This window comes from Dasypus novemcinctus, chromosome 18 (assembly GCF_030445035.2).
Source record: "Dasypus novemcinctus isolate mDasNov1 chromosome 18, mDasNov1.1.hap2, whole genome shotgun sequence".
Lineage (NCBI taxonomy): Eukaryota > Metazoa > Chordata > Mammalia > Cingulata > Dasypodidae > Dasypus > Dasypus novemcinctus.
The window spans coordinates 76,768,801-76,795,119 of record NC_080690.1 but is presented as its reverse complement, the minus strand read 5'-3'; the positions used below and the strand labels follow the sequence as shown (position 1 = coordinate 76,795,119).

The 26,319-nt window shown below is 44.8% G+C and overlaps 1 protein-coding gene across 1 annotated transcript; it reads right to left on the bottom strand.

Annotated features, from left to right (window-relative positions):
• Window positions 1–1,798: 1,798 nt before the first annotated feature.
• LOC131274394 (endogenous retrovirus group S71 member 1 Env polyprotein-like) lies at window positions 1,799–10,295 on the bottom strand. The gene is made up of 2 exons (XM_058280768.2): window positions 9,977–10,295; window positions 1,799–4,884 (listed from the first exon to the last, which is right to left on the bottom strand). The coding sequence occupies exon 2, from the start codon at window positions 4,556–4,558 to the stop codon at window positions 3,509–3,511; it is 1,050 nt and encodes a 349-aa protein (XP_058136751.1). The 5' UTR covers window positions 4,559–4,884; window positions 9,977–10,295; the 3' UTR covers window positions 1,799–3,508.
• Between the last annotated feature and the right edge of the window lie 16,024 nt (window positions 10,296–26,319).

Below are 26,319 nucleotides of genomic sequence, written 5' to 3'. Positions count from 1 at the left end.
ACTCTATCAAATACTTGGTCCCTGGTGCTGCTCCCAGTTTCTAATTTGTCTGTTTTTTCAATAGTTACTACTACTAGATTGCACTGAAGATTTTTGCAGTCTGGCAGGGCATTACCTTTATAAAAAGTTATTTTACTCTTTAATTGCCTCAAACTTGGTGTGACCCATCCTATATTCACGGTCCATCCCTTATACTGGGTGGTCCACCATATATCATCCCAGGAGGGGTAAGGGGGGCTTGACTATAACCATTCTCCACTGGCTCTGGGCATAGGCATTTATTTGCTCCACTCAGCTATCACTGGTGCTCTAAATTCCCAGTCTATTATTTGGCAGGCATCAAATTGTACCATCTGGACTCCAGACCTTCAGTCACATTTATAACTAATTTGATGGGGCTAGTTGCTTCTTGGGTTTGAAACATCATGGCTAGTAAGATTATTTTCACCTGTAACTTAAGGTCTGAATTTCTCCTTTGGTATTCTGATGGGACTAGGGCCATTGTTGGTTATGACAACTCAACATCCCACCCCCCAGTTATTGTTTTATCAGTTTGATCTTTAAGTGATCTGGGGCTGAAATTATTTTCTAAGACTCAGACAAATTTGTTGGGTACTTATCGTCTGGTTCAGGTACTGGTCCTTTTACTCAAGTGTAATGAGTCCAGTCTTTTTCTGCCATTCAGACTGCTGTATCAGTTGTCAGCAAGACTTGATAAGGTCCTTTCCAGGTAGGTTGGAGCTTGAACACTTTCCATGACCTATTAGGACCCAGCTGCCTCGTTGGCGTTGGTGGACTGAAAATTCGAGAGGCAGAGTCTGAGCCAGCAAACCCTGATGTCTGAGGGTTGACAAATTAGAAGACAAGCCCAGTATATAATTTTGAAGAAAGAGATCCTTCGACTCAAAGGAGGGGAGTTCTCCAGGTTTCCCAGGGAAGGACAGACCAAAAAGCATTTTATAAAGAGAAATTTCCAGTTCCTTCCTAGGGGCAGTTCAGATTATTAACAGAGTTATAGGTAAACATTTAACCCATGGTATTTGGTTTGTAAGACTAACTTAGAGAGATGTTTCTTTTTTTAAGATTTGGTTCATTCTTTCCACTTTCCCTGAGGATGGCAAGTGCCAGGGTGTATGGAGATTTCATGTGACACCTAGACCCTGCATAATATTTTGCAACACTCTGGATGTAAAGTGACTACCATTGTCTGAATCTATATTTTCTACTAACCTATTTTGGGGAATGATTTGTTCAATGATAATTTTTTAAGTCCCTGATGATGTAGCTGAAGCAAGAAGGTATGCTTTTACCCACCCTGTCAGGTGATCCACAATAACCATAACACACCTTAGTTGATCTGATGTGGGCTATGGGTGGAAGGCTCGTTGTCTCTTAAGAGATAACCTTAACCTAAGCTGTCTGTCCTAACTTGTGGGTGTGGGATGGTAAGAGACTGCAGCCCTGCCCTTGGTAACCATGGCAACAACTCCAGTCCAAGGAAACAGTTTATCAATGCAAACCAAGTGTGCTAAAAGCTTATCTAGAATTAAGAAGTCCATGCCAAAAGCTTACCTAGGATGTAGAATATATATATGTGAGCTGCTATTCCAAGTTAGCAACCCCTGCTGTGGGCTGCTATTCTAAGTTAGCAACCCCTGCTGTGGGCTGCTATTCTAAGTTAGCAACCTACGAGGACCGGGCGGGCTTCCACGGCTCGGCGGTGAGCCCCTAGGCCAACGCATAGGCCTAGGTTCTCCAGGCGTGGGAGACGCGCGGTAAAAACCACGGAGACAGCCTGTGAGAATGAGCTAGTCTAATTTATTGTGGAAATACACTTGATTATATAAGGTCGGATCAAGGGAGGGGTAGGAATTGGGGCGGGTAAACTACGGGGCGGTAGTGGATAGGCGGAACTGTGCAGGCAGCTATGAAGTAGGCGGTGATTAAGAAAGGGGGCAGATTATGAGTTGGCTAAGTGGACGGGACTGGCGGGAAGGATAGCAACGGCTGGAAAAGGGAGATAACAAAGGCAAGGAGGAGGGGTGAAGGGAGGCAGCAACAATTGCTCCTTTTGTTTTATAAAAAAAGGTGTGAGAGAGTAGAGGGATGGGCTGTGGAGGGTGAGAGAAAAAGGGGGCAGGATTGACTGGCGATGGGCAAATGACATATCATTTGGCCAGAATGTATACATAGCCCTTAGGGTTGGTGCGTGCCGGTGCTAGACGAAATATCTAACATGATGTTGCGCACGCTTTTTTGGGGTGGATAGCGCTGTGGCTAGCTTAACTGCGAAGAATTCTCAGACGTATAGCAATAAAGGGGGGCGGAGGGTTCACCCAAGCCCTTTACGCCGAGGGAAGCGAACCCGTACCGACGGCTAAAGTCAGAGAGCTTCACAGCAAGCAGCTTCACAGGCGGGATGTACAGTGGGAAGGGGGGTGAGGACGTGGTCGAGATTGAGGAATGGAATCAGAGGTAGCAAGACGTTGGTAATGGATTTGAACAAATGAGGAAAATACACTGTCAGCATGATCTTTGGCAAGGCGGATGATTCGTCGAATGGCCCAAGGACCAACGGTGAGACCTAGGATGATGAGCAGAACTGGGGTTAGTAACGGGAGGAGATAGGGGAGGAGGGGCTGCAGAAAGCCCCAGGAACCAGCAGTTTGGGCTCGTTCAAGTCGGCGTTGGTTGAGACCTTTTTCAAGTTCTTTTAAGCTGGAGTCTACTAAACCGGTATAGTTGGCATAGATGCAGCATTCTTCTCCCAGAGCTGCACATAGGCCACCTTCTTTGAGGAGGAGGAGGTCAAGGCCTCGGCGGTTTTGCAGGACAACTTCTGAAAGGGAATTGAGGGAGTCTCTAAGATATTTGACTGCATCTCGGAGGTAGATGATATCAGAGTCTACTGCTTGTCTGAGGTTTTGGAGGGCAGAGGCTTGTGTGGCTAGGGCTGCAACACCAGTGGCAGCTCCAGCTGTAGCTAGGAGGGAAGTGACAGTGAGTACAGCAGTAATAGGTTCGCGTTTGTGGAGGTAAATAGCTTTTTGAGTGTGATCAAAGGCTTCAAAGAAATGTAGAGGAGTGTGATAGACGACTCGAGGCGTGAGGAGGATGAGAGCACACGTTTCTTTGGTCTTGTTAAGTGTGGCAACAGATAAGCATGGGGTAAGTCCGGTGGAAGAGCAGAGCCATTGGGTGGTGTTTAGAGGAACTAAGTATTTGGCAGAGATGTTTGGGGAGGCATAGTTGGCACAGGCAGTAAGGCTAGGAGTGTGGGAAGAACGGGGGTGAATGCATAAACCTTTGGAAGAGATGTGCGTAAAAGTGAGTGGGACATGAGTAGATTGATTCCAATTGCAGGAAGAGGGGGAATCGTCAGTGGAGGAAGTAAAGAGTGGTGAAGGGATAGCAAGTGGATCATAGAGGGGGAGGCTGGGGGAAAGACACAACCAGCAAGAGCGAGTGAGGTTGGGGTGGGAGGCATTGAGAGAGGAATAGGAGGCGTTTAGGAGTTTGAAGTAGGGACTAGAGGGGATGAGAGGATGTGGTTGTATACTTGAAGCGGGGGGGGGGAAGTGGGGCTTGTAGAAGGGACGACGGCGGCCGAGGTGGAAGAGATTTTGAGGGGGGTAGATGAGGACGGAAGAAGGTGAACAGTGGGTGAGGGAGGAGGGTTAAGGATGTGGTTGGGACCAATAGCAGAGGGTAGGGCGGAGACAACACGCTTTTGGATTTCAAACAAAGCGCCACGATCATAGTTGCTCATATACAACCGGAGTCCATAGGGGCGAGCGGCCAGCCATGTATCGTCGTTTGGGTTTTTTACTGTCAGCGAAATGAAGTCCCAACGGGAATTGTTGGCTACTTGGAGAGAGAGATACGGGTCTCTGTTGGGGGCGCCGGACCATCCATGGGCCATGGTCACACATCCCCAAGAGGGACAGTAGAAGTGTGATGGGTCATGACAACCTCGAGCACTAGCAGGACAGATGTAAAAACTAGACACAGGGTTAAATTGAGGGCCAAGGAGATGATTGTTTCGAGAAAGCAGGCATGCTGTATTCCCACCTCGACAGGATGAGGAATGGTGGAAGCCTACTTTTGCTTTTTTGATGTTACTCACTTGGCATTCGGGATGGAAGGAAATTCCAGCAAGATGGCAGACGTGCGTGAAAAAGGAGGGAGCGACACTAGTAACATTATAAGCGAGAACACGTTTTTCTGGAAATGTCTGCAGGGTCCAGTTGAATGGCTGATGGGAGGAGGAGCTTTGGGCAGAGGAGGCTAGAGACAACATGAGAATGAGGAGATGGATGAGGTAGGGGAGGGTAGGGGAACAGGAGGCGGGGGTATGAACAGAGCGGGCTCGTCGGAGGAGTTGGAGAACTTGGCGTTCGATGGGGTCATCATCTTCAAGGGAAAGACGGCTTAGGCGGCGGGCAAAGAAACGTTGTCGATGTCGTTCACGGCGAGAAAGAGCTGGTGTGGTTCCCATGGACGACGGTGTCGGAGAGGTAGACTCGGGTGAATTTACCTGGGGGCGTATAGTGGTCATGGGAGAAGGACGACGAGAGAGGTGAAAATGCCAATTAAAAGTAGAAAGGCGACAGCGAGGAGGAGGCGTTGACAGAGGTTCCAATCTGTTGGGGCTGTAGCTGCGAGGCAAACAGCTGAGAAGATTGTTAAGAAAATGAAAATTACAAGAAAGAAGCAGAGTAAGAGTGGGTGCGAGGGGAGCTTGAGGAGCATCTGCACTGAGAGTTCTTTTCTGATGAACTATAAAGCACGTTTTGGTGAAGGTCAGGCACTTGTCAACGGCGGGTTGCGGAGGTAGCAAAGGCTTTTCTTGTGGAGTATGCAGAGTTGGGTCCTTTGAGAGATCTGTAATGACAAAAGAAGGAGAAGAGAGCCCTCATAGAGGAGGGGCAATCAGCAGAAAGAAACTCGGAGAGAGCACTTATTTAAATATAAGCATTTCAGGGAGGGGCTGGTTGGTGCTGAATTTGAGTGAATGGGGCGACATCTGGGCTTCTGCTGTCAATGTTGTCTCTCACAGAGGGCATAGGGTACTTATCATTAAGGGGAACCTTGGGGTCGGTGGTAGGCCTGATATAGCGCCCAGGAACCCAGAGTGGTTGTGGCTCAGAGTCTGGGAAGATACAAGCAAAACCTCTCCCCTGTGCTAGCAAGGGAGCCGGGTCCTGCCAAAGATTTGTGGCAGGGTCTTTCCAGTGAACAAGAGGGACTTGTGAGGGTTGCCACATGGGTCCCCAATGTTTGTGGGTTGGGGAAAGTCCCTTGTCATCGAAGGTCAGGAGATTGTGATGAATAAGGCAGGCAGTGATGACGTCAGCAGGGGCTTTATGGGGGGAGGAAGCTTTTTCTTTTTGAATGAGTAGCTTGAGCTGTTGGTGAGTGCGCTCAACAATTCCTTGCCTTTGTGGATTGTAGGGGATGCCAAAATGGTGTGTGATGTGGTACATTTGTACGAAGCTGGCAAAGGTGGCACTGCGATAGGCTGGTCCATTGTCGGTTTTGAGATCCCAGGGAATTCCCATGAATAGAATGGCTTGTCGGAGTGCTTTGATGCAATGTTTAGCGCTCTCTCCTGTGAGGGGCACGGCATAGCACAGGTGCGAGAAAGTATCAACTGCAACATAAAGATACTTAAGGAGTCCAAAGGCGCTAACGTGTGTGACGTCAAGTTGCCAGCGGGAGTTAGGCCGTAGGCTGCAGGGATTAGCTCCGCGAGGCTGCAAGGGTCCAGGAGGCAGCAAAGGTGCACATGTTTGGCAGGAGCGCACAAGATGTTTACATGTTTCAATGGGGAGGTCTGGGAAGAGCTTTTGAATGGATCGCGCTGAGAAGTGGAATTGAGAGTGTAGGAGCTTAGCTTGGTTGACAAAGTCTCCCAGTCTTGTTTTGTCAGTGAGGTTTTCTTGAATGGCAACTGGGCATACATGGCGGCCGGATGCTAAAGCGTCGGCGAGGGCATTTCCTTGAGCTAGCGGTCCTGGCAGGCCAGAGTGACTTCTGATATGAGCAATGAACCAGGGTTGTTGCCTTTCTTCAAGCAGTCGCTGTACAAAAGCGAGTGCTTGGTCAATAGTTAAGTCACTGGGTAGGAAAGTAGCAAGCGGGAGGCTGCGACACACTTGTAAAGTGTATAAGCTGTCTGTGAAGATGTTAAGAGGCTGGTCCGGGTAGAGATTGAGGACTGCGGTGACAGCTAAAAGTTCACCTGTTTGGACAGAAAAGTCATTAGCAAACACCAATTGTCGTGGCTTAGGTTCTCTTGGCGTATATATGACAGCAGCGAATGCCTTTTTTGAAGCATCGGTGAAAGCAGTGATGGCAAAAGGAATTGGCTTTCTTGCGGGCAGCGGATGGAACGGGTTGGAAAATGCTAATTGAGATACCCCTTGTAGTAGTGGATGATGCGGATAGTGATTGTCAAAAGAGCCACGAAAGAATTCTATTAGGCTTTGCATTTGGGCATTATTCATGATGAGAGAGGTAACTTCTTTTGCATCAAAGGGCCAAACGATGGTGTGTGGCGGGACGCCGTATGTTTGTATGGAGAGAAGTACTAAGTCAGTGGCTAATGTGATCCAAGCCCTTGTAAATGGGCAGATTTTTGGGAGTTTACTTTTTGACGTGTGTAGAAAAAGAAGAGGACTATCTTGCCATAGGAGACCCGTTGGGGTGACTGGTGTTGGCAAAACTAAGGCAAGGATTGGGAGATCGGGAGAGAATCGCTCTAGGCGGCATTGCTGGAGCGCAGCATTTACTTGTTGGATGGCTTCTTTGGCAGCTGGGGTGATGGTGATGGGGCGAACGACTGCAGCGGATGGACTGCACTTAGTCTGCAGGAGCTCGAAAAGGGGTTGCATTTGCGCTGTTGTGATGGGGAGTGCTGATCGAAGCCAATTGATTTGTCCGCAAAGCTGTTGGAGCTCAGTCAGCGTCATGTGATCAGAAACATGGATTTGCGGGCTGGTGGGCCGAATATATTGATGAAAATGAAAGCCTAAGAACTGGAAAGGTGGCTGGGGGTTGACTTTGTCAGGTTGCACTATTAATCCAAGACTTGAAAGGTTTGTCGTAACTGCAGAGAGTAAATCACTGAGAAGTGTGTTAGAACTTGCTGCTAAAAGGAGGTCATCCATATAGTGGATGATGTATGTGTGCTCTGGATGGAACTTAGAGCGTAGCGGCTCAATGGCATGATTGACATAGAGCTGACATATAGTTGGACTATTCCGCATGCCTTGTGGTAGTACTCGCCATTGGAATCGGAGTGCTGCTCCTTGATTGTTGGTACGCGGGACTGTAAACGCAAATCGTGGACAGTCTCGCGGGTGAAGAGGAATGGAGAAAAAGCAATCTTTGATGTCAATGGTGGCTGCATAAAAATGCTGAGGGACTGCAGTGGGATGCGGGCAACCAGGCTGAGGTGATCCCATTGGCTTAATATGTTTGTTAATTTCTCGAAGGTCATGAAGGAGGCGGAACTTGCTCGTGTTCTTTTTATTGATGACGAAGACTGGCGAATTGTAGGGACTGGTAGACGGCTCAATATGCCCTGCTTGTAGCTGTTCTTCGACGAGGGCAGAGAGAGCTTGCAGTTTATGAGTTGGCAAGGGCCACTGCTCGACCCAGATGGGCTCCTCTGTGTCCCATTCCAGAGGGATAGGGTCAGGTCTTGAGATGGGAGCAGTGGCCCCTATAAGGGGGGGGCGGCGCAGCTATGAAGGCTTCTGTGGTGATTCGAGCTTTTAGCTGGCTGAGTACATCTCTTCCCCACAGGATGGTTTGGACTGAAGAAAGGACGAGTGGACGAATCTGGCCTTCGTGACCTTCTCGGTCGCTCTAATGCAGAGGCTGGGAGGTTTTCTAGGAGGTAGCAGCTCCCGTGGCGCCGATGACTTGAGGGCCGGTTTCGAGGGGCCAATGATTGAAGGCGGCGATTTCAAAGGGAATACAAGAGATTTCAGCACCAGAGTCTAAGAGCCCTTCAAGCCATTGTCCATTTATTTTAAGCTCTAAGGAAGGTTTTTGGTGACGTTTGATAGGCATTGTCCACATTAAGGTTTTGGAGCTCTCTGGAGGGCCTCTTGGGGGAGGGGCTGAGGCCTGCCCCGCTGGAAGTTTAAAGGCTGGGAGATACGTTGCGATGAGCGGCAATCGCGGGCCCAGTGATACCCCTTGCCACAGCGCGGGCATGGTGTGGGGGGGCCTCTTGGTCTGTGCAGTGCTACGGCAGGGCGGGGAGCTGCCTGTTGAGGGCACTCGCGGACAAAATGACCGGGCTGACCGCATCGAAAGCAGGCAGAAGTGGAGGCAGATGACACAGCCATGGCGGAAGCGAAGGCAGCAGTAAGTGCTTTAGTCTGTGGGTCAATATCTCGACAAGCCAATACCCATTCATGTATTGGCTTATCACGGATAGGAAGAATAACGGCCCGGAAGGGTGCAAGGCACCCATCGAGAATGAGTTCTTTTGCTAACACAAACTGAGCATCTTCGTTAGTAATTTTCCGCTGGCATGCTTCTAAAACGCGTGCGACAAATGCTGGAAAGGTTTCTTGCGAGTCTTGAAGCATTTGCGTAAATTTGGTGGACTGCTTGGTAGAAACTAAAGAGAACGATCGCTGGACAAGAGCTTTTACTCGGTGCCAAAACCCTGGATCTATGTTTATATAAGAACGAGGGTCAGCATAGTTGTTAATTCCTGTGTAGGCGTCAGCTGGATCTTGGATACCCGCCTGGACATTTTCTACCACTTGCTTATCAACAGCTACTTGATAGTAAGCACGCCATTCAAGGAACTGGCCTGGCGGAAGGATGGAACGGGCTAGAGAAATCCAGTCATAAGGAAGAGCAAGTTGAACCCCTAACTCTTCTATTAATTGTTGGACATATGGGCTACCTATGCCGTCTTCTTTAACAGCTTTGCGAAGAGTTTTAACTTCTTCAGCTGTGAAGGGAAGCCAAGTCTGAGGGCGTTGCTGCGTGGGCAGCGAGTTGAGCGGGTATAGCTGGGGGGCGGGAGAATGTGCTTCGGTACGTGGGGAGCTGCTGCCATACGGTGGTGGTGAGGGATGAACGGTAGCGGGAAACAGATGAGAAAATGATGGCTTAGCAGCGTCAAGGCGGCAACAAACTGGTGGCGGGATATTTTTGGGTGCTGGACAAGATGGCGGAGCAGCGACGTCACTTCTAGGCACCTGCCAAGATGGCGATGTAGTTACGTCATTTTTGGGCGCCGGCTAAGATGGCGGCGAAGTCACGTCATTTCCGGGGGCCGGCCAAGATGGCGGCGACATTATGTCCGGGGCAGGGCCGGAAGATGATGAGACAGGGAGGGGCGGGTAAAGGTGAGAGGAAGCGCCTTTGTTCCCGCCAGCGGGCTCGGACATAGGTGAAGAAGAAGCCGGAAGTGCGCCATTTTGGGCAGAGGTGGAAGAAGAAGGAGAAAGTCCGCTATTTTGAGGAGCTACTGAAGCGGCTTCTGCGGGCCGTGGGGAGCGCGGGCGGGGAGGTTCACGCTCGAGAGCGGCAGCGAGCTGGTCAGACAGAGAATTTGTGTCTCCAGGATCATCGGGTTCATAGTCATTGGGTTGCTTAACCGATTTGTCTCGGATAGCTTCTGACGGCGCACCAAGGAGACAGGTGAGTATGGCTACTAGAGCAGGCAGCAGGCCGTGCGGAAAAGACCGCTTTTCATGCTCTATGGCAGAGGTGACTCGATCTATGAGTCGAGAGTATGTGTCTGGGCTCCAGAGCTGGCAGGTGGCAAGCCACGGATTAAAAGGGAGTAGCAGGTCCCAGTATTTTTGGAGCTGTTTCAGGGAAACGCGGATTCCATTGGTATCAAGCAGGGCGGCTAAAAGCCGAACCTGAGGGGTATGGTGTGAGGAGAGAGAGGTGCCCATAGTGGGAGAAGAAAAGACGGCGATGGGGTCCCTACCTGGAGAGCTGAAATGGTCGCCAGTAGACAGCAGCAGCAGCAGCAGAGAGGGGCCGGAGGGCGGTGGAAGGAAAGGATCCCGGGCGGGCCCCCAGCTGTGAGCTGCTATTCCAAGTTAGCAACCCCTGCTGTGGGCTGCTATTCTAAGTTAGCAACCCCTGCTGTGGGCTGCTATTCTAAGTTAGCAACCTACAAGGACCGGGCGGGCTTCCACGGCTCGGCGGTGAGCCCCTAGGCCAACGCGTAGGCCTAAGTTCTCCAGGCGTGGGAGACGCGCGGTAAAAACCACGGAGACAGCCTGTGAGAATGAGCTAGTCTAATTTATTGCGGAAATACACTTGATTATATAAGGTCGGGTCAAGGGAGGGGTAGGAATTAGGGCGGGTAAACTACGGGGCGGTAGTGGATAGGCGGAACTGTGCAGGCAGCTATGAAGTAGGCGGTGATTAAGAAAGGGGGCAGATTATGAGTTGGCTAAGTGGACGGGACTGGCAGGAAGGATAGCAACGGCTGGAAAAAGGAGATAACAAAGGCAAGGAAGAGGGGTGAAGGGAGGCAGCAACATATATATGCTAATTCAAACCTATTGAGCACTGAAACAAAGAACTTAGCCCTTCCTCTGTATAAAAGGAACTCAAAATTCCTGTCCAGGCTCGGCTCCGGTTTGAAACAGAAAGCTCCCCAGTCCGGCTGACCATCAATAAACCATTTTTCCTTCTCAAAATCATTCCTGAGTCCTGGTCTTTTTATATGCAAATAATTGAACCTTTCTCAAGTGCTACAACAGACCTACAGGGGGCATTTCACTATAATTAACCTGAATGCTCTGGAATGGCCTGAAGCTGGGCTCCCTCTCCCCTGGCACTTGTTTTCTTAAAACTTTCTTATTAACTTTTTGACAGATTAGGCACTGTTCACTTATTTGTTTGGCTATAGTATAAAGGCCCATACACCCAAAATGCTTGAGGACGAGGTCACACATGGCCTGTACTCCCCAGTGATTCCCTTGTTGCAAAACCGCTAGTACTGTTGTAGAATTTGAGAGAGGTTTAATTATTTGCGTATAGAGAGGCCAGGACTCAGGAATGATTTTGAGAAGGAAAAATGGTTTATTGACTGCCAGCCGGAATTGGGAGCTTTCTGTTTGAATCCTGAGCCCTGAACAAGATTTTCAAATGTCTTTTATACAGAGAGGAAAGGCCAAATGGTCCCTTTGTTTCAGTTCTCAATAGGCTTCAATTAGGATATATATCTTCCACATCTTAAGTAAGCTTTTAGCATGGACTCCAGACATTCTAGATAAGCTTTTAGCATATTTTGTTTGCATTTCCCCTAAATACTTAAAGTTTATAGACCTTGCATTGTTAAACTGTTTCCTGGGACTAGAGTAGTTACCATTGTCACTAAGGGCAAGACTGCAGCCTCTTACCATTCCACACCCACAAGTCAAACAGCTTAGGTTATCTCTGAAGAGACAAAGAGCCTCCCACCCATAGCCCACCTCAGTACTTCCCTCATTATTTGCTTATTTAACATCTGCCAGCTGTCTAGGAGGAGCCTCTTCCCCTGGCTATCTAAGGTTGCCCCCAATTTTTCTAGTTCTATTATTTCCTTTTCAGAAAATATAGGGATTCCAATTTCTTTGGGGATGGAGGGTATCAGGACCATCAGTTCTAGAGGGGAAGAGAGGGAAGCCTCTTTGACCTTCTCATCAACCAATCTGTTGCCTTTTGCTTCAAAAGCATGGCATTTCTGATGCCCATTTATATGTACCATGGATATTTCCCTTGGTAAGAGCAGGCTGGCTAACATTTGTTTTACTAGTTCCACATGGACTTTTTTTTTTTTCCTCTGCTATTGATTAATCCCCTTTCTTCCTAAATTTTTCCAAAGATGTGGACCACACCAAAGGCATATTTGAAATTTGTGTAGACTATACTATTTTTTTCCTCTAACAATTTAAGGACTTTATTTAATGCATACAGCTCACAAGTTTGAGCTGACTAATCATTGGGCAGTCGGCCAGCCTCCCTTACCTCACAAGTTAGCCCAGCAACAATAGCATAGCCGTTGTGCCTTTTTTCTTCCAGGACCCTAGAAGACCCGTTTATAAACAATTATCCCCCCTAATGTAAGGAAAGGTCCCCCTGGTCAGGCCAACTCGGGTTTGGTATTTTATTAAGTCTAAACAATTATGTTCAGGAGTTTCTACCTGGCTGGGACCTTTCCAAAGGAAAGAAGCTGGGTTCAGGCTATGATCAATTATCAGTATTAAATTGTCTTTTTCCATTAGAATCACCTCATACTTCAGAATTCAGGAATTTGTTAACAACCTTCCTGATTTTTGAGACAAAATAGTCCTGATCTGATGAGGGGTGCTAACAGCTAAGGCCCCTCCAAAGGTCAGTGTCCTGCTTTCTTCTGCTAAGAGCAGTTGCTGCCATGCCCTGAACACACCCTGGCCATCCCCTGGAGACAGGGTCCAGGATTTGGGAAAGGAGGGCCACAGGCTTCCTTTGGCTTCCACAGGCCTGGGTTAAGATTCCCAAGGCTGTCCCCTTATCTACTGTAACAAACAGATGGAAAGGTTTTTTGAGGGAAGGGAGGGCTAGAACAGAGGCTTGCACCAATCTAAGTCCTTCTAAGGCCTTTACTTACTCCTCTTTCCATTCTAATTGTCAGGTTCCTCCTCCAACAGTTTTTGGTATAACCCCGTGGCTTAGGATGCATAAGAATCTATCCATAATCCACAATACTCCCACCAATCCCAAAGATCTTCTTAGTTCTCTTTTTGTCCAGGGAAGAGGTAATTCAGTAATGGCCAGAATTCTTTCTGGATTTATCTTCCTCCTTCCCTCACTAATGAGATGACCCAAGTATTTGACTTCCTTTTCTACAAATTGTAGCTTACTTTTTGACACTCTTAGCCCTTGATCCCCCAGGAAATTCAATAAACTCTTTGTAGTTTGGACCACTATCTGCCTTTCTTCACCTGATAATAGCATATCATCTACATATTGTGAAAGGGAAATTTCAGGTGGGACTGCAGATTTCTCCAATACTTTTTCCAGTTCCTTCCCAAAGAGGTTTGGGGATACTGTTAAGCCTTGGGCTAAAACTGTCCACCTATACTGCTGTTTTCTTCCTGTAGAGGGAGCCTCCCACTCAAAGGCAAATAAGTCTCTACTCTCTGGATTAAGGGGACAGGCCCAAAAGGCATCCTTTAGATCTATTACACTAAGCCATTTATGATGGTGTTTTAGAATTTGAGAGGTTCAATTATTTGCATATAGAAAGGCCAGGACTCAGGAATGATTTTGAGAAGGAAAAATGGCTTATTGATGGCTGGCCATACTTGGGCGCTTTCCATTGCAAACCCAAGCCCCTAATGAGATTTTCAAGTTCGTTTTATACAGGGTGGGGAGTCAAATGGTGCTTTTATCAAAGAAAACTACTTTCTTTGTTAGTTAAGTCTTTGCCTGAATACCGGGTAGGTTTTGAATTAACATATTGCCCACACCTCAGGTGAGCTTGAATTAGCATCTTACCACATTCTGTCTGGATGCAACCTTGAATACACATTCAGTCTTACATCCTTTCTGAACATTCAAAGCCCATATCACTTAACTGGATTTCTAGGGAAACGGACTTGGCCCAGTGGTTAGGGCATCCATCTACCACATGGGAGGTCCGTGGTTCAAACCCCGGGCCTCCTTAACCTGTGTGGAGCTGGCCCATGCGCAGTGCTGATGCGTGCAAAGAGTTGCGCGCAAAGAGTGCCCTGCCACGCAGGGTGTCCCCCGCGAAGGGGAGCCCCACGCGCAAGGAGTGCACCCTGTAAGGAGAACCATCCAGCGTGAAAGAAAGTTCAGCCTGCCCAGGAATGGTGCCACCCACACTTCCCGTGCTGCTGACGACAACAGAAGCAGACAAAGAAACAAGACGCAGCAAATGGACACAGAGAACAGACACCTGGGGGCGGGGGGAATTAAATAAAATAAATAAATCTTAAAAAAAACTGGATTTCTAGAGACTAGGCACACTTGAGGGATACAGAATTAGATGATTATGAATTTATGCACAGGCTATATTATATTTCCCATTCGAGGCCAAGTCCAATTTCCCTTAAGTTTTGGCATCACCACCATCAGTTTCCCTGGACTGACTGGTATGTATATAGAGTTTGCATTGTTAAATTGCCTCCTGGGACTGGAGTCGCTACCATGGTCACCAAGAGCAGGACTGCAGCCTCTTACCATTCCACACCCACAAGTCAGGGCAGACAGTTTAGGTTAAGGTTATCTCTGAAGAGACAAAGAGCCTCACACCCATAGCCCACATGAATGGCAGGGGATCTTACTAAGGAGAGTGTATGGATTTGGAACTACTGGGTGTCAAACCTGAATGATTTGATTAATGGCCCTTAGATTCTGTACCATCCTCCAACTACCATCTGATTTCTGAATGGGAAAGATAGGAGAATTGAAGGGGTACATGCAGGGCTCCAAGAGTCCCATCCCAAAGGAGGACTTCCATGATGGGTTGAAGTTCCTGCCTCCCTTTAAGGTGAATGGGGTATTCTCTTTGACAAATAATTTCCCCTTCCTTTTCCAAGTTGATTTTAATAGGTAACTGCAAGTCCCCTCTATTCCCTTCTCTCACCCACACTTCCTCTTTGATATCTTTTTCATCATCTTCAGTGAGCATGGCTAAGACTACTTCTATCTCCCCATCCCTAACTTCCAAATCCAAACCCATGAATACTATTAAGTCCCTTCCCAACACATTACTTCCAGCTTCTGGGATGTACAACAAAGGGCTTACAATTTGATTGTCTGCCCAACAAATATTAGTGGGAGAAAGAAAATGGGGACCTCAAATCCTTATCCTTTTACCCCTGAGACTGTAAGAGAACTGCCAGAGAGTTTGGTTCCTCTGGGAAGATAAGTCACATAGGTTCAGGCTGTGGCAGGGTTCACTAGAAATGTAATTTCTTCCTGATGTGGGCCCACTCCTGGATTTACTAAAGGCTCCCAGTGGGCTTTAGAAGTGAGGGGCCTCAAACCCCCCCTAATCCTCAAAATTCATTAGGGAGATTATCGGACTCTCTTTCTTTAAACTCTGGCATTCCCTTTTGAAATGACCAGGCCTCCCACAGTGATAGCACCCTGCAGAGCCTTGCATTCTCATCCATCCCCTTATCTAAATAGGCTCATTTTGCATCTTTATCTCACCTCTGCCAGTTCCCTTCCTACCTCCTCTCCAATCTTTTCTAAACATTTAATCAACTGTGCTTATCATAACCTTTGCTTTCTGTTTCTGCTTTTCCTCCTCTCTCCATTTCAAACACTTTCTGGGACTCTCTCAAAAACTCTTCTAATGGCTTATCCATCCATCCTTCTATTTTCTGAATCTTCTTCTGACTGTCAGGCCAAGACCCTTTCACATAGCTGATTTTTAATATTTCCTGCACCACAGGATCATCAGGGTCCATTCCTGAATATTTACTCACTTGGTCCCTTTATCATTGCAGGTATGCAGAGGGAGTTTTATTCTTCTCCTGAGCTACTTCAAAGACCTTATTCAAGTTTTGAGATTTGGATACCACATATTTGATCCTCTGTGTAATGAAGTCTCTCAGATTTTTCATTTGTGCTCTGTCCCCCAAGTCATTATCCCGATTAGGATCTGTGTTTGGGAACTTCTGTTCTGCTGCCATTATGCCCTGTCAAGGCAGATGCTGCCTTTCCCACTCCATAGCTGTCCTCTGCATCATTCCTCTTTTTTTCTCCCATGAAGAGGATATCCAGTAGGGACATAAGTTCAGGCCAGGTGTATAAACTAGGACCTAGGAATTGATCTATTTGTTCAGCCAGCCCCTCTGGATCTTCCATTAGTGATTTCATCTCCTTTTTGAAGTTCCTTATTTCAGTACTTGTCAGTGGGGCATTTACATAGCCAATCTCCCCATGCTCCATTGGTACTTCTCTCAGCAGATACAAAGGCTCAGTGGAGTTTTTGTTGTTTCACTCTCTTCTCAGATGCTCTGGGGAATGGAAAGTTTTGTATATCTTTCTTAAACTGTTCCAATTCTTTCCTAAGCTGTTGGTGGGTTGTAACCAGTGGGGCTGTTGGCCCTGCTTGATTCTCCAGTTCCCTAGGGTTTACAATGGGTTCTACTGGGCCCTCCAAGTCTAATGGCCCTTCTCCTGGGAGGGGAGGGGGAACATAAGGAGGAAGGAAATTAGACAGGGGTCCCAGGTTTAGTTTCTACAACTTTTGTTTCTGCAGCCTTAGTTTCTGCAAGCTTAGTCTTGGAGTTTAGATATTCAGCTTTCATAGGATAGAAAGTGGCCCCCTTTCCCTTTAACCAGCACATAGTATGGTCAGATTCTTCTCTGGAGAAGGGTGTTTTTCCATTAACATGCAGTACAAGGTCAGCACAAAGCCAATCCTCATCTGCCCTGTATTTTGGCCAGAATATGTCACGAAGTAAAGTACTTTCCTTGGTCCAGATACAACAGCAGTATTTAATCATTTTCTGCTTGTCTTTTCCCTTGGTCCAATCACTATTGGTTCAATGCATTAACATGCTCCCTAATGGACTATCTGGAGGAATGTCTCCAGGGGATCCTACAGATACTGCTGTAGAAGTTTAGAGAGGTTCAATTATTTGTGTATAGAAAGGCCAGGACTCAGGAATGATTTTGAGAAGGAAAAATGATTTATTGATGACTGGCAGGACTCGGGGGCTTTCTGTTTCTAACCCCAGCCTCAAACAAGGTTTTCAAGTTCCTTTTATACAGGGTAGGGAGTCAAATGGTGCTTTTATGAAAGAAAACTACTTTCTTTGTTAGTTAAGTGTTTGTCTGAGTACCAGATAGGTTTTGAATTAACATAGCACCCACATTTCAGGTGAGCTTGAATTAGCATCCTGCCCATATTTGGTCTGGATGCAACTTTGTTTTTTTTTTTTTTTTTTTAATTTTTTTATTTTTTATTGAATTTGTAATAATATTACATTAAAAATATATATGTGAGGTCCCATTCAACCCCACCCCCCCCACCCCCCCTCTCCCCCCCCCCAACAACACTCGTTCCCATCATCATGACACATCCATTGGATTTGGTAAGTACATCTTTGGGCACCTCTGCACCTCATATACATTGGTTCACATCATGGCCCATACTCTCCTCTATTCCATCATGTAGGCCCTGTGAGGATTTACAATGTCTGGTGATTACCTCTGAAGCACCATCCAGGGCAGCTCCATGTCCCGAAGATGCCTCCACCTCTCATCTCTTCCTGCCTTTCCCCATACCCTTTGTCCATTATGTCCACTTTTCCCAATCCAATGCCACCTCTTCTATGTGGACACTGGATTGGTTGTGTCCATTGCACCTTTATGTCAAGAGGCGGCTCAGATTCCACCTGGATGCTGGATGCAATCCTCCCATTTTCAGTTGTAATCACTCTAGGCTCCATGGTGTGGTGGTTGTCCTTCTTCACCTCCATCTTAGCTGAGTGTGGTAAGTCCAATAAATCAGATTGTAGGTGCTGGAGTCTGTTGAGTGGATGCAACTTTGAATACACAGTCAGTCTTACAACCTTTCTGAACATTCAAAGCCCATAGGGCCTATATCACTTAACTGGATTCCTAGAGACTAGGCACAATTGGATACAGAATTAGATGATTTTGAATTTATGCACAGGCTGTATTTTATTTCCCATTCGAGGCCAAGGCCAAGTTCCCTTAAGCTTCAGCATCACCACCATCAGAGTTTCCCTGGACTTGTAGAATTTGAGAGAAGTTCAATTACTTGAGTATAGAGAGGCCAGGACTCAGGAATGATTTTGAGAAGGAACAGTGGTTTACTGATGGCCGGCCAGACTCGGGAACTTTCTGTTTGAATCCCGAGCCCCGAACAAGATTTTTTAGTCACCTTTTATACAGAGAGGAAAGGCCAAATGGTCCTTTTGTTTCAGTTCTCAATAGGCTTGAATTAGCATATATTTCCACATCTTAGTAAGCTTTTAGCATGGACCTCAGGCATTCGATAAGCTTTTAGCATATTTTCTTTGCATTTCCCCTGAATGCTTAAAGTTTATAGACCTTGCATTGTTAAACTGTCTCCTGCTCACCAAGGGCAGGACTGCAACCTTTCATCATCCCACACCCACAAGTCACAGTTTAGGTTATCTCTGAAGAGACAAAGAGCCTGCCACCCATAGCCCACAACATTTCCCCCCTTTGCCAAAGTTTAACTTGCTAAGCTTTGGCATAATTATTGTTGGAGCTATGAGGTGGATGGCTGTTTGTTGTTTTTGATTGAACTGAGTTATTGTGAAGGTGATGAATGGACCTTCTGATATGAGGAGAATGAGAGTTATAAGTGGGGTAAGGATAGGAATTAGCCATGAAAGCTATGATGGATTTTGAGTTCATTGTTCTCAGGAGTTTGAGGAGAAGGATTAACAAGATTAATATGAGAAGGGTTAAGAGGGATAAGAGAGTGATGATAACACATACTCAACATTGAGCATTAATGGTTGACTAAGAAATTACATAATTTGGTGGGTTTAACAGTATATAAGCAATATTTTCATTAGTAGATAACAATGTACCAGGTAGGGGGGTTCTATGAGGAAGTTTTTAATGTAATACATTATATATTTCTTTATAAATTTTCTTTGAGTTTTAGTTAGTGACATTAAAAGTGATTTTAGGCATAAGAAGAGTTTACATAGGCAAACATAGGGTTTTAGCAGGAACAAGAGATTTTAGATTATTAACTGAGGTTTCATGACAATGTTTTGAGTGATTTTTATTTTTCATGGATTTAAGATATTAACCTATAGGGCTGCATAGGCCTACAGTTAAATGATTTTATTTTTTCCCAGATTTTATAGTTTGAGGCATAGGCAATAACATATATACTTTTTAATTTGGGCTGTAGGGTAGTTAGCATTTTAACTTATAATTTCACTGCTTGCATTGGTTTTGCTGTCAGCACTTTAACTGGAGTGCTGAATTTAAAGTTAGTTTATTGTTGTAAAGATTTTTAAGATTTTTAGCTGTTTTGTTAAAATGTTACTCATTTTTAAAATAAAATGTCTAATTAATATCCTGATTCATAGTTTAAGACTGCATGAGATGACTAGTAAAAAGAATTTTTTGGTAACTTGATTTGGGCTGGCATTGTATATAGGACATTTATATATTTTATGCAGTAAATAGTAGCTGGGTGCTTACACGAGCTCCATTGCAGCGTCTGCAGCAGAGACAGTATACCTTGCCTCTTCTGAGAGCAGGAGGGGACTGAAGTACAGTTATTGGAGTGAGCATGATGAATACTCATGGGTGACATCCATGAGCTGTTGGTGCCCAGGCAACTGGAAGTGTTGCCGTAGAGTTCAGTAGTCACGGTGCATGTTTTTCCTGCGGAACCAATTTGCTGCTTTTCTGGTTTAGTGGTGTGGATCTGGATCTTTGTGAGGGTATCTATCTGCTTCAAGAGTTCTGAGAGAGGTGTTAGAGGAGTGGGCAGAGATGTGATAGACAGTTACCTGCTGCTGCTGGCCAGTGTTTCAGATGTCCTTTCCCTGCTTTTCTCTTCACAGGAATGGTTTACAACAATTCATTGTTTCTGTTTTGTTTTTAGCATCTGCAAATTACCCCTGGATAGGTATGGTGGTTTTCAGAATGACCAGACACTAAAGGGTTATGTGTAGTATGCTACACACAGTTGTTCTTTTTTTAAGGGGCTATCTTGTGATTTGGCCCCTTTTACAATGGTGATTACAACCCAAAGGGTATTTATTTAGAATGTTGCCTCTGCCACAAACTCTAATTAAAGCTAATGTTGGCGATGGTCACATCTAATTTACAGGGTAATTTAAGGCTTACCTTTTTTACTGCTAGAACCTGTGTTATTGTTTTAAAAGAAGCTTGGTTTGGAGGGAGCTTCTTATTTCCAGGCATACCCTTTTCTGATAAACACATACAATGATTTTAACATCTGAGTTAAATGAAGGGTTTTTAGTACCCTAACAACTTCAGAAAGGTTATTAATTGTTTTGGAGTTTGTGTTGTGGGAAAACATTATACTTTAACAACACCTAAGAGTGTGACAGACCAGCAATGACTTTGCAGCTTGTTTTAATTGTTTGCTTCATTCAGGCTTTTATGATAAGATACTGTTGTGTTTGGTGTTTCTTTTAATCCTGAAAAAGAATTCTTGGTTATAAGTATTATTAATATAATGAAATAGAGTTACAGTCACAGGTTTCTTTACCAGCCAGATTCTTTGCCCCCAAGATAGGACAGATGATGTGGGCTCTGCACATAGTCCTGGGGAAGCACTGCAGAACCCACTGTTGGCCTTGACAGGAAGGTGAAGGCAGGCTGGTTTGACTTGCCTAAGGAAATACTGAAGAAAGCTTCAGCAAGTTTTAAACCAAAGAGATAGTGACATAGTGTATATTAATTTTTGTAATAAACCAATAATATTTAGGATTGCTGCATACAGCAATGTTGTTGCTATAATTTATGATAGCTTACTGTTACATATTACCCCATGGCAACCTACAATGTGAATCAAACGAGTATGAGTTAAAGCCTCTGCCTTTTGATTATCAGGTGGATTGTTTTTGTGATACATACTATTTTCAAAAGTAATTAAAACCATGATTAAAAACATATACTTTTATGTAATATACTGAAACATTGTTAACAGTTTTTAAGTATTTATATGAACACTTTACTAATATAACTTTAACAGAGGTTTTAAGAATTCCTTTTCATTTATAACACTTTTAAACACTATCCATTTAACTTATAACATATTAAGTGAGCTTAATTCACATTTTTTAAGGTGAAAGGACAAATTTTTTTAAAATAAAAGATACTTTTCAGGATTTGACTTTGAGAAAGTAGGTTTGAATGTTATGTTCTTTTAAATGGGATAAGACCTGTTTTTCTTAAACAGCCAAGAAAACGATAAGGTTAAAAGTACAAGAAGCTATTTTGATAAAACAGACTTTTTTTTTACACTGATTAGTCAGGAGAAAAACTCTTTGTACTAATGATTTAAGAAACTTTGAGAATGAGCAAAATTTATACACCCATCAAATCTTACTCACCATTAACCACAAAAATTGCTTTTTAGCACACGTTTGGCACTTTCTGCATTTATTTAGGTTTTGTCCATATGTTATTGTTTCTTAATAACCAGCCATTTTATTTTAGGAAAAAATTACTTCCTTTTTCTTTTTTTTAATTTGCGGTACCAGTCAGGGATAGAACCCAGGACCTCGTATGTGAGAAGTTGGCACTCAACCATGAGCCACATTGGCTCCCTTCTTTCTCCTTAATAATAAAAACACAAACTCTTTCAAAGAAAACCTTTTACAATATACAATTACCACCAAAATTAAGCAAATTTCTCAGATTAATTATTTTGGTTATAACTATTGTTATCATTTCAAATTAGTATTCATATTTATTTATTAATTAAACACTTATTTAATTTTGACCATTTAAATAGAGCTCTTTTAATAATTTTCATATGTCAATTTAATATTACTATACATGGGTATCAAGTTATATACTGAACAGACAAACACAAAAAGAATTAAGACACATTAACAGAAACATAAAGCTCATCACCTTGACTCATAAGTTTTACTCTTTTGGTACAGCTGTTTTTAAGTTTTCCATTATTTTACATCCCTGATTTTACTTCTTTTAAAATTTGTTCTGGAATCAGTGTTGCCTGTAATATGCAAACTTGTTTCTGGAAACACTTTTATTAGTAATCAGCAACCAGTTAGGAATACTTGAGCAATATAAATGCAGTTAAGTTTTAATTTAGCAGTTTAGATCAGCAGATATTTAGCATGTATAATTTGGATTATTCCTTTTCAGGTATACACTTAGACTTAAAGTTTAGGAGTAAGATAAAAGCTTACTTGTGGGAAACGGACTTTGGCCCAGTGGTTAGGGCGTCCGTCTACCACATGGGAGGTCTGCGGTTCAAGCCCCGGGCCTCCTTGACCCGTGTGGAGCTGGCCCATGCGCAGTGCTGATGCGCGCAAGGAGTGCCGTGCTACACAGGAGTGTCCCCCGCGTGGGGGACCCCCACGCGCAAGGAGTGCACCCATAAGGAGAGCCGCCCAGCGCGAAGGAGGGAGCAGCCTGCAGAGGAATGGCGCCACCCACACTTCCCGTGCCGCTGACGACAACAGAAGCGGACAAAGAAACAAGACGCAGCAAAAAGACACAGAAAACAGACAACCGAGGGAGGGGAGGGGAATTAAATAAATAAAAAATAAATCTTTAAAAAAAAAAAAAAAGCTTACTTGTAAGAGGTGAATAATTGTAGGATTGACACTTTGCAGGGCATTAAGAGGGCCAGGATATAGGGGCTTGAAGGGGATGTGGGAGAATTTTTGAGTTGAACAATGACTGGTTTGTGATAGACAGCAATGGTAGGAATTTCAGTGTTTCAGATTTTTGGATTGACAGAGCTTGGTGGGAAAAAGGGGGAGCAGAGGAGTGAGGAAGTGAGTGAACAGGTAGCTTCTTAGAAGGTGCCATAAAAGATAGGGTTTGTACCAGGTCAGATGGCCCCTCTTTGGAACTGGTGTTTATGTGTGACGAATCTGGACTCAGATGGGATCTCTCTTCATAAGACTTTCATGCTAATGTGCTGGAGGTGCAGTTAGTGTCGGGGTTTAAGATATATTTAGGGGATTTGAATCTCTGGACTGACAATGTGATAGCCAGGTCCTGAGCCTCAACAGACTCCAGCACCTACAATCTGACTTATTGGGCTCACCACACTCAGCTAAGATGGAGTTGAAGAAGGACAACCACCACACCATGGAGCCTAGAGTGATTACAACTGAAAGTGGGAGGATTGCATCCAGCATCCATGTGGAATCTGAGCCTCCTCTTGACATAGAGGTGCAATGGACACAACCAATCCAATGTCCACATAGAAAAGGTGGCATTGGATTGAGAAAAGTGGACATGATGGCTAATGGGTATGGGGAAAGGCAGGAAGAGATGAGAGGTGGAGGCGTCTTTGGGACATGGAGCTGCCCTGGATGGTGCTTCAGGGGCAATCACCGGACATTGTAAATCCTCACAGGGCCCACTGGATGGAATGGGGGAGAGTGTGGGCCATGGTGTGGACCGTTGACCATGGGGTGCGGGGGTGCCCAGAGATGTACTTGCCAAATGCAATGGATCTGTCATGATGATGGGAGGGAGTGTTGCTGGGGGGAGGGGAGAGCTGGGGTGGGGGTGGTAGGGTTCAATGGGACTTCATATATATATATTTTTTAATGTAATATTATTACAAAGTCAATATAAAAAAAAAAAAAGAGGGGTTTGTGACAGGGTGTGAAACTATTCCATTGACCGCCACTATTGAGACTGAAGAGTGAGTTAAGGATTTGAGGAATTTGAAAGAGCAGAGTAAGGGGTTTCTGTATTAATAAGAAATGAAATTGGCTTATCTGCCACCATCAGAATTATCTGAGGTTCTGCTTTGGAGATAGGCAAGGAGGCTTGTGTGGTTACTGTACACCTTCAATCATGTGTTGGCAGTCCCAGAAGGTGTGGGAGTTTGAAGCTTGGGGTTTAGTTTAACTGGGTAACCAATGCTCTCTAGCCTTGAGAGGTCTGGGGACAATCAGAGTTCCAGGAGGTTCTCTGCTTGCCCAGGAGTCGTGGTTCTGGAGGAGGTTGTGGGTTTGGTTCAGAGGGTGCTGGTGTGATGTATGGTTTGGGGGTGGGGCATGACCAGAGGGGTTGAAGTCAGAGGAAGGGGTTTCATTATGTGGGAGGGGGACCTGGGTATGGAGAAGGAGGATTTGTTAAGTAGTGCAAGGTAGGCATAGGGAGGGACAGTTACAGAGAAAGAAGAAAGTCTGAATGTGGGGAACCTCAGACCACTTGACATTGCACTGGATAAAGCTCTCAAGATCCCAGAGAACTTGAATGTTAAAAGTGCTGTGTTCGAATCATTGGTTTTTGTTGTTTAGTTTATATTGAAGCCAAAGAGTAGTAGAGTAAAAAATGAGCTGCTTCAGTTTGATTTCTCTTCTGGAGTAGAGGTTTTAGGTTACAGATGAGATAGCCAAGGGGGGTTTCTTTTGGAATTAATGATTGGGAGCTTCCCTTGTTTGGTGAGGTTAGGGTGAGTTTAGGGACATTTTAGGAAATGGAGTGTGGAAGGAAAGAAGCAAGCAGCCTTGAATCTTTCACTTAAAGAATAGTTAGGGGCCAGAGGGCCAGTGATCAAACCTGGAACCAGGTGTCCCTGGAACCAGGGCAATCAGGTAAGGGGTACAGTTCCCCACACGAGGGAGGATCTCTGAAGCAGCACTAGGATTTCTGGAAGTCCTCAGAGAAAAAGGGACAGGGCCCTTTAGAGAGGTCACAAGACTCAACAAAGACAAATCAGTGTCCAGTATTGGCTGGTGGAACTGCAATGGCAGATGGAGGATCACCTTGGATTTAATCTGTCTCAAAGAGGCCTCCTGGGTTTTGGCACCAAATGTTAGATCCCGGTTCAATGAGACTTGGAGACAGACCAAGATTGAGGCAAAGATTACTAGACCGCCAGCATGGAGGGGTCTGAAGAGAGAATTCAGCACAGCTGACTGAGCTGGGCAGTATTTTTCAACTGGCGGTATTGATCAGGATAACACCTCAAAAATGTGGCATGAAGGTATGTGGTGGGAAAGTATCAAGTTTGCTTTCTCAAGGAACTACCTGACTGCTAGGGGAAGGATGTTTAGTGGCCTTGTGGGGATGGTGATAAGCAAGGGCCAAACAGGACACTGGTGTCTGACCTCATACAAACTCAAGGGCACATTTTGGGCAGGTATGAATTCAGTGGGCAAGAGGTTACATTCTAACATTAGTATTGCATTAGATTATAATACAATGTGTAAATTAAAGATAGGTAAGTACATACTAAAGTGAGTAAATAATTGAATAAACAAATAATGGAGATGTCTTCCTTAATGGAGATCAAGTGATATATGTAGATACTTAACCAATAGCAAGGGGACTTAAGTCAACACCGCTACCTCCCCAACACAACACACAAACACATGCACACATCTTCCTTTTCTCTATTTTCCCTACTTCAGTTTGGGCTGATCTGAGTAACCTCCTTCTACAAAAGAGAATAAGGAAAGGGAACCTAGTAAATTTACAGTGGAGAAACCTGGCATCCCTACCTTAACCAAATGACCAAGGTTTTCATCACTAGTTATATTTCTGTTAATTGCATGAAATCCCTGATATGACATGGGGATATCCCCCATAAAAGGCATGTTCAAGTCCCAACCCCTGAACCTGTGGGCATGAACCCACTTGCAAATAGGACCTCTGCAGATGTTACTAGTTAAGGAGTGCCCAAACTAAATGAGGGTGGGCCTTAAACCAATGTGGCTGAAGTCCTTACAAGTACGGGAAATTGAGAGGGCAGGGAGAGCAACCAGTGGAACCTAGAAGAAAGAGGGAAAGCATCACCATCTGCATTTCCATGTGATGGAAACACCAAGGAACCCCAAAGCTGGCTGGCCAGCCAACCCCAAAGGAAGCAAGCCTTCCAGCCTCTATGAGCCAGTAAATTCCTGTTAAGACCCATTGTATGGTGTTTGTTTTAACAGCCGGGAAAGTAAAACAGATATGATGTGATGAGAGATAGTAGTTAGTAGTCTAACTGAAAAACAAAACAAAACAAACCCAGCCTAATCATGAGAAAGACATCAACCATGCCCAAATTTAGGGACTTTCTAAAAAGCATCTGACCAGGATTGGATAAATCTGTGAAAGTCATAAAAAACAAAGGAAGACTGGGAAACCTTCCCAGTGCAGAGGAGACTAGGAAGGCCTGACAGCAAATAAAATATGGTTTCCTGAATCAGATCCTGCAGCAACAAGGAAAAGGACATTCGTGTTAAAACTGGTGAAATTCAAATAAAGTTTAATAGCAACATGCCAATATTGGCTTCCTCATTTTGACGAATGTACCATGGTAATGTAAGATTTGCTATCACCATCAATTGTATATGAATTCTGTTTGCAAATTTTCTGCAGATGTAAAATTATTCCAGAACAAAGTTTATCTTAAAATTGTAACAGTTTATAATTTAAGTGTGGCACAAAGACTTTAATTAAAATTGTTTTCTATGTTTGTATTAATATCCAGTTTCTTTATTTTTTCTTTTCAGGGCATCCATTTTGTTTCCTTGGTGATTTCAAAAGCAATAAAATTCCTCATAGGGGAGCATATATAGTAACCCTAGAACTGATAGC